An 11,721-nucleotide genomic window follows, 5' to 3' on the forward strand; every position below is an offset into this window, starting at 1 on the left:
TCTATCTTAATACCTATTATATTATTATTATTATTATTATTATTGTTATTATTATTACTCTATTATTGTTATTGTTGTTATTATTATTATTATTAGTAGTAGTAGTAGTAGTAGTAGTAGTATTAATATAAACAGAAAGTTCCTGAACTGAAAAAAAATCTCAAAACAATTCAGATTTATAAAATTAATTTGCTGTAGCATGGTCAGAACACTGGTGTTTGCTCTTACAATACTGACTAAAGTAAGCTGTGTTACCACAAAAACATTTACATATACAGTACTGTCCAAAAGTCTAAGCCTCATACATAATATTGCTGTGAAGCAAAGATGCCTTAAAAAAATTTAAATAAATAAATTCTTCCTAAAATTCTTCTTAAACAAAAGCTACAAAGAAAATAAACAGTAGAATCAGAAAGAAATTAACGTAAAATATATATATTTTTTTTTGGAGCATCTTGGAGACTCTGCCACAGTGACTCTGGAGACTTTTCTCTTTAAATTCTGTTTAGCTTATTACACTGAAACCTGTTGATAGCAGCAAGTGAACAGTGGCAGTGGTTAGTATCTTACAGGATTTAAAAATTTACTTAGTGTCAGATACTACAGCACACCTTTATGGGACTTGTGGAGTCCATGCCTCGACAGATTTATAAGAGCTGGTTTGGCAGCACAAGGAGACCTACACAATATTAAACTGGTGGATTTAAAGTTATGACTGATCTGTTTAAAATGAGTCAATAACGCACAAGTATTTAAATAAATCTGTATAACCAAAGCAATATGGGATCCTAAAGCTCACCTAAATAAATCCTACCTTCAAGATTATCTGATAACATTTAGATCTCATTCCATTTGTGTAATCATTTCTAATGTTGGTAACTGTTGGAAACAATGTGAGTATAAGCGTTCCTGAAGGAGTATCGGCTGTGTGTTGGTTGCACCAAATATTCTGCTTTTGCTCAAGAGTCTATGGAAGTTCATTTTCAAAAGTCTATCCAAGAAAACAGTCATGTGGGTATGTGCATTTATTTGGACTACATTTTATTAAATGACATTGACATATGTTATATTTTGCTTAATATAATAAACATATCTTCTTAAAAAAACAGTTTTATTTTGCTTTGTGTTATTAGAGACATTTCTTCTTCCATCCTTCATCAAACCATATTTCGAAATATATAGTAAAAATCAAACAAATTACAGCAAAGAATAATTTAACAGCAAAAATGACACCTGGAGTTACTTGCTTTGCTGTCATGCCATTTCACATTACACCAGCAATGGTCAAAAGAAGAAATGGAAAGTAAAACTTTGGGCTAACCAGCTATGATTAGGCAGCAGGAATCTTTCCACAATGTGGCAGCACATGACAGCAACTATTGCTGCAGGAAATGAGCAGAGCTTAGAGCAGCATCAGACAAAACCAGTAGAAAGCACTCAGTACTTAGGAGGCAGAAAGCAGACAAGAGAGAAACTGCAAACTAAATGACTGCAGATGTATACTTGGTTTTGCAGGAAATCAGATGGTGTGAGGAATTCTTTCAACTGTCGATGGTTGCAATGTTGGAAACCTTGGGCCCTGGTATTCATGTAGATGTTACTATGACATAGTAACAGAGGTATTGTTTCTGTACCTAAAGTTACATTTGCCACGAAAAAGTACCCTGCAAGGTACAGGAAATGGTTGTTAAGTTGACAACTGCGGACCTTTGTTTTAATTGAAAGGTACAAAATCAGTTCTTACTAATGTTCAGAGGAACATTGCTGTACCCTGCTAGTGTACAGATAGAGCGACAAAGCATTTGTACACTTTTAGGTATATTCCTGTACCTTGATTTTAATACTCCTTGTCACATTCCTTAAGCCATCCTGAACATTTATTGGAACCTGGTAGTTCCAATAATATTATCCTACCAAAAGGACATTGCAATAAGTGTTACCTGTCAAAGAAATATTAAAATAAATGGCAGGATCTATTTGTGTACAGTCAGACCCCGATCTACGACCACTCAACTTTTCTGAGATAAATTATTCATCTGCTGGTGGAGAAAAGAAGCAGAGGAAAGTAATTTCTCTTTAGGAGCTTCTGTATGCCCAAAAATATTCCATATTATGGTGAGTAAATGTGTTTACAGTGTCTCTTCACGTCTGCGTCGGAACGCATCATAGAGTAGTCACTCTTCTCAACTTTTTCAGCCCCTATCTATGTCGCAAGTTGGGGTCTACCTTTATAAATGTATATACACACAGAATGTTCCTGGTTCCCACACAAACTGCTGTGTGTGAAATTTCTAGATGATCAGCAGTTTCTGAAATACTCAAACCAGCCCATCTGTTCCCAATATTCATGCCAAGATCAAAGTCACTGATATCACACACTTCCTTAATGCTGATTTTTTTTTTATGTGAATATTAAATGATGCTTTTGACATGTGTCAGTATGATTTTTTTGCATTGTATACTCCAAGCACAGGACTGGCTGATTGTGCAGGTGTACAGATGTACATAATAAAGTGGATGTGTGTGTGTGTGTGTGTGTGTGTGTGTGTGTGTGTGTGTGTGTGTGTGTGTGTGTCTGTGAGTGGGTATCGGTATTTATGTCCAATATATTGAAACACCAGGACATAGCAATGTTGACTGACTGAGTGTTAGATGAGCCTGCAGTACGGTGGAGCTGATTTTCACTAATGTATTTAGGTAGGTGCTCTCTGCTTCTCTCTGGTGGCAGAAACTAGTCTTCTAACGTTTCAGGTGGCTCCGTACCTTTCTTAGTGCTGTCACTAGGCTGAGTCGGCTATCCCTTTAACGCATTTGGTGTTAACGACATTTATTATAACAAAATAATACAATTTTTTGTTATTTGTAGCCCTCCATGTTATATCAGTATATATATCAGGTTACATGTTTGATTTTGTTTATATTCACCTTCTTTGACAGAAGAGTTGTTTTCTCCAAGCCAATTTTTTTCCTCGCCTATTCAATTGTGGCTAACCACTGGATTCTGACTTACCACCACATTCTATTTCTGCTTTAAATGTGTGTTGTTATACTCCTGACATTTTTAGTACACTAATTGCTTATTTTAATATCCAACAAAGTTCACAGGTAGGAAAACACAGAATATCTCACTCTAGCACATCTATAATTACATATTAATTCTGTCTTTCATTTCGACTTTGGAAAGTTAATTGAAGTGAGAAAGTCAGCTATTGAAGTCAGAAAGTGTTCTGCATATATATATATATATATATATATATATATATATATATATATATATATATATATATATATATATATATATATGGGGCCCAAAATTCTGTCTTGCATACCCCCCTTAAAACTATTAATTGCATCCCTGTTTGGAACAAGCTGGAGAAGTAATATTTAGAACCACTTAAATATAACAAAAAGCAACAGGGAAATGTCTCAGAAGAGCTCTACAGCCTTAGAAAAGAGGTGACATGATACAACATCCTAACCACAATTTAAATGTGATTTTTTGTAATAATGAATTTAGATTATGGGATTATTGTGTTCTACATCTGCAATGCTTATAGGGTAATGGTCAATGGTCATGTTTTTCCAAACCACTGGAAAGCTTGTTACCAAAACGTTTTCCATATATGACCTTTTCAGTTGATCAATGCTTAACCATACATAACCTATTTATCCAGAAAACGATAGATAGATAGATAGATAGATAGATAGATAGATAGATAGATAGATAGATAGATAGATAGATAGATAGATGGATGGATGGATGGATGGATGGATGGATGGATGGATGGATGGATGGATGGATGGATGGATGGATGGATAGATAGATAGATAGATAGATAGATAGATAGATAGATAGATAGATAGATAGATAGATAGATAGATAGATAGATAGATAGATAGATAAATGTACTAGGGTTAGGGTTAGTTTAATTCTTAGTTAATTTAAGTGTTAAGTGTTAAATTTTAGTTAACAGCAGTGTACTGTTGAATTTTTAAAACAGAATTGAAAAACAAACAAACAAATAAATATGCACAATTTTAACAGTTCACTGTATTTTATTTGTATGGTTTTTTTTATGTATTTTACATTCAATAGAATTGCATGGACCATTACAATGAAATACAATTTCATTGGAGTGGAATATCACATTACAATTGTGTGTTGTGTGGAATGTACAAAACATTTTTGTTGTGTAACACATTTTAAGGCAGTAGTATGTTGTACAGAATTCACACAAATAATTTACATATTAATTTATATAAAAAAAAACTATTCTTGTAAGTGACTTGCTTTAAAAAGAATATTATGACTTTTGTAAAAATTAAACGTTAACATTTTAGCAACTACTATTTAGTCTGGGACAGAGATGGAAATGCCTTTATGCAGAAATCCCAACTACTGATTGTACGGCAATTTTGATATACTTTGATATAAGAGCTTAAGACTGAAACCATATAAGCTAAAGGACATTCTAGTCCTGTATCACTGTAAATGTTTAAACACATCAGAAGACTTTTATTGATCAGTTTATTTAAACACCACCTTAAATTCACATTTAAGTGTTTCTTATTGTTTTACTATTTACCCTTTAAGCTGTATTCTTGTCTACCTGTCAAATGTTTTACATCAATCTCCTCAAAGAAAAACAAGTTCATTTCAAATAAATGGTGGCAAACAAAACTATAAACTAATTTTATAGAACACAGAGAAAATACTATGATCTAAAGTCATTGTGGATTAATAACAATCAGAGTTGTAAATAATGCATACATGTGTTAGTAAATATAATAATGGCTTATTTAAGAGGTCTGGCCTTTAATGGTAAGTTCTTTCCTTGTTCATGAAATCAGACTCGGGGTACACAAGAAACCCTGTGAAGGTTGTGTAGCGTCCCTGGTTGCTGTAAACAGCATAGCGCTCGTCTTGCTGGCTGTAAAGCCAAACTATGTCTCCTTGGTTCAGTACTAATAATAAACTCTGGCTCTGCATCTCTCTTTTTCGTGACGGGTCCTCGTCAAACACCATGGCCTGCACCTCGCCTGCTCCTTTCATTAATTTGACTGAGACAGCACGCCGTGGGTGCTTCCCCACCGTGAATGCAAAGAAGTACACGCCTGGAACTCGGCAAGTGAAATGGCCAGCTGATTTGTTGAAATGGCCACCAATGTTGACATACTCCACATCAAATGTGAGCGCCTCCATTTTGTTGTGTTTTTTGCTTTTTCCCAACAACGAGGATGTCCTGGCAACTGAAAATGCAGACCTGAGATACTCAGAGGTTTCTCTCCAGCTATATCTGGGGTCTCCAGAATACAGGCACTCAGGGACAATATGGTTGTTTAGGTAGCCCATAGAGGATGTATGCTCTGGGTATACTAGATAGCCAGAGAAAGTGATATAGGGAGCAACATTGCTGTAAAGGGCATAGTCTGGGTTCTGCTGCACCTGCAGCCATACTGTGTCCATGGGTGACAGGTTAATCATGGCACTTTGGCTCTGCACCTTCCGGCCTCGATTCCTGTACTCATTATAAGCAATAGAGTGTACTTCCTGTTTGTTCTTTACCAGCATCACAGACAGCAACTTCTTTGGGAATTTTCCTACTGTCAGTGTGAAGTAATAAGCGCCAGGGATCCGGCAACGAAAGAGACCTGTGTCCGGGTTGAAGTCGCCACCCACATTGACAAGCAAGCGGTCAAATGTCACGACACTCTGAAGGCCACCCAGAACGCTGGTGCTGCGCGTGGCAGAGAAAGCCGAACGCAAACTGGGCATCATGGGAAAAATATGGAAAGGACTGACACAGGTGATGAACAAGACTGTTTGACAGAACACATTTCTGGACAAGTTCCAGAACAAACCTAAAAATAGAAACATAAAAGTTGAATGTAAATGTACATGTAGCCAAATATTTGCAGTCTACTGCATGAACATTTGTTTACAAAAATAATGTAGTAAGATTTTAGAGTGTTTTTTTTTTTACATACACTACATGTTCAAAGTATTGGGACAGATACATTTTCCAAAGTTACAAAGTTGGAGGCACACAACTGCATAGGATGTGTCGGGATGTGGTAGCATTATTTTTCCCTTCTGCTTTCAATATGAGACCAAAGCCTGTTCCAGCATTACAATGCCCCTGTGCACAAAGCCAGCTCCATAAAAATATGGTTTACATGGGGTGGAGTGGAACATCTTGAGTGGCCTGTTCTAAAGATCTGAACTCAACTCTATTAAAAACCACTGAGATGGAATGGAATGCTGACTGCACCCCAATGCCTCCTAACCCTACATCAGAGCATGACTTTACTCACGCCCTTGTGGCTGAATCTCCACATGCACACTCCAAAATCTTGTGGATTTTGGAGTGTGAAGAGTAGAGGTTCCCAGAAGATTAGAGATCATTATAACAGCAGATGGGACTAAATTTGGAATGGGATGTTTAAAAAGCCCACATATCAATTTTATCCTCAGGTCTTTTAGACACAAAGATTTGTCCATATATTGTAGGGGTATTACTATTTTGTTATAAATATTTTAAAATTAAGATTAGTTTTTTGCATTATATTAACATCACTTTCACTAGCATACCAATGTACAATATCTTTCTTTAACTAACTGGTCAGTCACTGCACTATAAGGCATTTTCCGCCATGGACCAATGTGTACTGTCTTCTGTGTTTGGTCATTCAGTTGTGTTTCGATGTTTCTATTGTATACTATATCTTGCAATATTCTTTAACCAACTAGACAATCACTGCACTGTCATGGGCCAGTGTGAACTGTCTTCTGTTTGGTAATTTAGTTGTAATATTTCTATCCAGGTTATGTATTGTCAGGTTTATGCCTTGTTCAGTCTAGCGCTGCAGTGCAGTGCCTGTATGTTAAAAGTGCACTGTTGGTTTGCTATAAACTGGAAACAAACTTCTTTATGCACAGGCATACTTGGCCAATAAAACTGTTTTTGATTTCTAAATTTTGATTCGAAATATCACTTTATATCCTACATCTTTGATGCATGACTTATAATCTCAGCGATGATGAGTTGACATATCAAATGAGGTTGTGAGAGATCATGAAAATGGAAAATACTGGACTTTGGTTTTAATCAAGTCAAGCAATAGTTTCACTGATTTTACTGATTTTACAAAGATTTAATTAACTGAAAAGTGAACACCACGGCCATGAGGCCCACTTGTTATCACTTATTGTGTAATGTTGAAATGCCATATAAGCAAGTTAGGAAGTCTGGTTTAGCCTTGTCATAATGAATTCCCTCTTTCCTGTCAAGTGCTCACTGGGAGCAGTAGGCGCTATAATGCTGCTGATATTGTCTGTTCACTCTGGTATTGTCTGTGCACTGAGGGAAAAGGCTGAAGATTAGACACTGGCTTAGTTCCCCTGTATCCGAAAACAAAAAGCGTATTTAGATGAGGCAGCGTAGGAAAGATTACGTGACCAAGGATTATCAAGCAAAGATCCAGAGTGATATACAAAGTTAATGTACTAAGGCTCAGTAAAAAAAATAGGGCCAATCATTAATCATTAGTTTGATCAATCTTGTGTTTGATTATAAAGAAAGCTAAGACTGATAATATGTTTCTTTATTGACAAATATTTTAAAATGTTTATAATTATTGTTGCATTGACAAAGTGGTTATTGAGGTAAAAAAAAAAAAGTGACAAAAATAGACAATAATTTGGTAGATTATAATTACACAACAGGGAATTCAAAGCCTATCCTAGGAACACTGGACGAGATGCTGAAATACACCCTGGGTGGATCACTATTCACACCATGCACATATGCACAGACTCATACTCTTACTTAACAAAACTTTTTTTTTTTTTTAATTAGTATGAACCAAACAGAACATCTACTGATATTTTAATATCAAATAAACTTCACCCCAAAAAGCGTTGAAAACAACTAACACATACCAAGCAATCTGTAATCTTTAACAGTAGAATTAATGTAGCTGTACATACCTGTACTAAACTGTTGAATGGAGGTCATGTCTCATGAGCTTTATTCTTCCTCCCCTCTCACCTTCTGGCACTAAACTGGTGAACAACTCAAACTCTGCCTTAGCTAACAGTTATGGAAGGCCATTGTGGACAAAATAGGATGCCATACTGTACACAAAGAATTCCTCATGACCAGTGGTGGACGGTAACAAAATAAATGTAATTCGTTGCTCTACTTAAGTAGGTTTTTTCTACTTTTCGTATTTGTATTTTACTGTATTTTGCATATCTGTACTTTTGCATATCTGTACTTTAACTTGACTACATTTCAATGTCAAATATCTTGCTTTCTACTCAACTACATTTTGCGAAATCAGTTTTATTTATGAGTGGATAAAAAGCCACCAATCAGGGTAAAGCGTGTGCTTTGTTTTGGACTTCTTTTGATTGCGGCTTGGTGGTATCTACTTAGCATGATACAGTTTAGCGTCACTTCAACAGAAAGGAGAACATTTTGAAAATAATAAATGATGTAAGAAACTCCTGACTCAAACTTGCCTAACTCTAACACCTGTGGCCTTATTTTCGTGATGTTTTTAAGTAGTTGAAAAGGTTTTGGGCTCAAGATAATTTAAATAAATATCAATGTGTTTGACAAATTAATATCAATCTAATAATAGATTGGTGTGCTAAGAGTAACATTAGAGTTTAGTTTTCACAAAAACTGAGTTGATTAAGTAAAATTCTTGTGACAAAAATGATTATAGGAACATTAAAGCCATAATAAATCGATATATTTTGGATACTTAAGTGCATATGAAGGAAAATACTTTTGTACTTTTACTCAATTGATAATTTAAAGGGAGCACTTTTGCTTTTACTGAAGAAATATTTTACCTACTATATCTCTACTTTAACTCAAGTATATGGTTTGTCAAGTCAAGTCAAGTTTATTACCATAGCGCTTTTCACAACAGACATTGTCTCAAAGCAGCTTTACAGAATTTAACAGTTAAGGTGAACGATGTGTATTTATCCCTGATGAGAAGCCGTGGCGACTGTGGCAAGGAAAAACTTTCTTAGATGCTATGAGGAAAAAACCTTGAGAGGAACCAGGCTCAAAAGGGGAACCCATCCTCATTTGGGTGATATCAAGTGTGATTATAAATCTTTAAACAATAGAGTACACCGGAGAGTGAGAACTAAACAATGGAGAGTGAAAACTAATTTCAGGAGCACTGGAATGTGTGATTATGGGTAATGCCCTTCCTACAGTCTTATACAGTCATTTGAGATTATGGAACCAGGAGCTACTGAACAACTCATAAAATGGCTCAACATTTGCGATCATCATCCAACATCAGCTTCTCCATGCCAGAGCCTTTAAACACTCAAAGAGGTCTAATGTCCAAACTCCAAATGAAGTGGGATCCAAATGGCACTGGTACGTTTTTAGATGGTTCGGGATGTTTGCGGGGTCGACATCTACGTCTTTAAAGGTCCACCATCTTCATAAAGTGGGACGTGTCTACTTCGTCCACCACTGCTCATGACAGACCATGGGGTTAATAAACAATACAAAATGGTTACCACACCAAAATGGATTATTTTCATATAAAACTCTATGGAGTGCTACTTATATCAAAGCAATGTGGCTATCCCCAACTTAAAGCAGCGCAAAGTGAGTGCCCACTGAACGTGCCATCTGCTTCCTCTCTACCATTTTTATGCATTATTTTGTATTTTGTTTGCATTCGTGTAATGCCTCCACTCCTGTTTGATCATTGGTTCTCGTTTTTAGGGGCATTAGTTGTCTTCGTTTCCATAATCATTATTGTCTGTATAAGTACCCCTGTGTTCCCCATGACGGCGCAAAGTAACTTGTTTAGTTTAGCGAGAACCCAGCCTTTTTTCCTGTTCCATGTTCATGTCTTTTTGGTTTCTTCATTAAGTTTTGATTTCATGTTCACATTTCTGATTGCCTAGTTCATGTTGTTTGCAAATTGCCCGAGTCTGTTTATCATTTACGAGTTTAGGGCAATGTGTGTATTTTTATAATAACACGCAATTATTTATTTATGCAAACCTGCTCATTTTTATGCATTTTTGTATAGAAAATTACAATTCCCTATGCAAGGACTACATTTACATTTACATTTGTGCCATTTAGCAGAAGCCCTTGTCCAGAGTGGCATAAAAAAGTGCATTAAGTATCAATTTATACATCTATACTGGTATGCTAGATTACAAATTTAAGATAAATCAGTCTACAACCCAGCGGATTTTTTTTTAACAGAGCAAACCTGGAAAAAACCTGATCGAGGTCACTGAGGTAAGAAGGTAAATTTTTGGCTTTGTATGCAAGCATCAGTGTTTTGAATCCGATACGTGCAGCTCCCGGAAGCCAGTGGAGGAAGTGCAGCATTGGGGTGGTGTGGGAGAACTTAGGCAGGTTGTAGACAAGTCATGCAGCTGCCTTTTGGATAATTTGCAGTGGACAAATAGCGTTCAAAGGTTCTCTGCTAGCAGAGAGTTGCAGAAATCCAATCTTGAAATTACAAGAGACAAAACAAGCATTTGAGCAGCCTTTGTGGACAGAAATGATTGAATCATTTGGATGTTGTAGGGAAGGAACTGACAAGAATGAACCACATTAGTAACATTTGAGGAGAAGCACAGTTGATTGTCCATAGTTACCCCAAGGTTGCGAGTGATGGCTGAATGGAAGAGTAGAGAGTTATGAAGAGTTATTCTGAAATTCTGACCTGGAGATCAAACACATGGGATGATCAGCAGTTTGTTTTGTTGGGGTATGACTTCACCAAGAGAGTGGGTATAGAGGGAGAAAAGTAGGGGAGCAAGTACTGGGCCTTGTGGGACACCAGTGATAAGTCTGCATGGGGCAGATGTAGACCCCCTCCATGTTACTTGAGGGTAAACAAGTGAATTTTATGGTTGACTGTGTCGAATACTTCTAAAAGGTTGAGAAGGTTGAGTACAGATGACAGCTTGGCTGATCAAGCAGCATGTAGTTTCTTAGCGACATTCCAAGAGGGCCGTCTCTGTGGAATGTGCCGCTTTAAAGCCAGACTGGTTTGGATCATGGCGGTTGTTCAATGAGAGCTAGACATTTGGTTAAAAACTGTGCGTTCCAGAGTTTTAGAAAGAAAGAAGAGAAGTGATACAGGTCTGTAGTTGTTGATGTCTGATGCATTCAGAGCAGGTTTCTTTAAGATGGAAATAACCCTTGCTCGCTTGAAGGTCGTTGGCACATGGCCAGATGCAAAGGTGCAAAATCGTGGAGATGAATGCTAGGAGGTTTTGTGAGATGGTCTGAAGCCTAGTTAAAGGGATTAAATCAAGAGGGCAGGTGGTGGGATTGCAAGATTGAATGACTTGCAGTATCTCTTCTTCTGCTATGGTTGAGAAACTTGACAACAAAGATGTAGGGGATTCCTGGCTGTGTAGTGTAGGCATTGTTGAGGAGAAAGAGAAGGTTTAATAGATTTCTTCAATCTTCTTGTCATAGAAGGAGGCAAAGTCTTCAGCAGTTAGGGAGGAGGAAGCAGGTGGAGCAGGGAGACTACTTTTGCTTGCCTGACTTGTACATCACACATTGGCAGAGGACAATGTATTGCTAGGAATACTGTCTGTGCCATGCAAAGGATAATGGTTAAAGGCCTGATTCATTCAACATCACGGTACGAAACTTGAGCTCCTCGGTTTTAAATGAGCAAATGCAAACCCTTTAT

The 11,721-nt window shown here is 36.8% G+C and overlaps 1 protein-coding gene across 1 annotated transcript; it reads right to left on the reverse strand.

Annotated features, from left to right (window-relative positions):
- Window positions 1-4,299: 4,299 nt before the first annotated feature.
- c1qtnf13 (C1q and TNF related 13) lies at window positions 4,300-8,045 on the reverse strand. The gene is made up of 2 exons (XM_046864972.1): window positions 7,991-8,045; window positions 4,300-5,862 (listed from the first exon to the last, which is right to left on the reverse strand). Exons 1-2 carry the CDS (start codon window positions 8,016-8,018, stop codon window positions 4,817-4,819), a joined length of 1,074 nt encoding a protein of 357 aa, XP_046720928.1. The 5' UTR covers window positions 8,019-8,045; the 3' UTR covers window positions 4,300-4,816.
- Window positions 8,046-11,721: the final 3,676 nt, after the last annotated feature.

Source organism: Silurus meridionalis, chromosome 13, assembly GCF_014805685.1.
Source record: "Silurus meridionalis isolate SWU-2019-XX chromosome 13, ASM1480568v1, whole genome shotgun sequence".
In the NCBI taxonomy this organism is placed as follows: Eukaryota; Metazoa; Chordata; class Actinopteri; order Siluriformes; family Siluridae; genus Silurus; species Silurus meridionalis.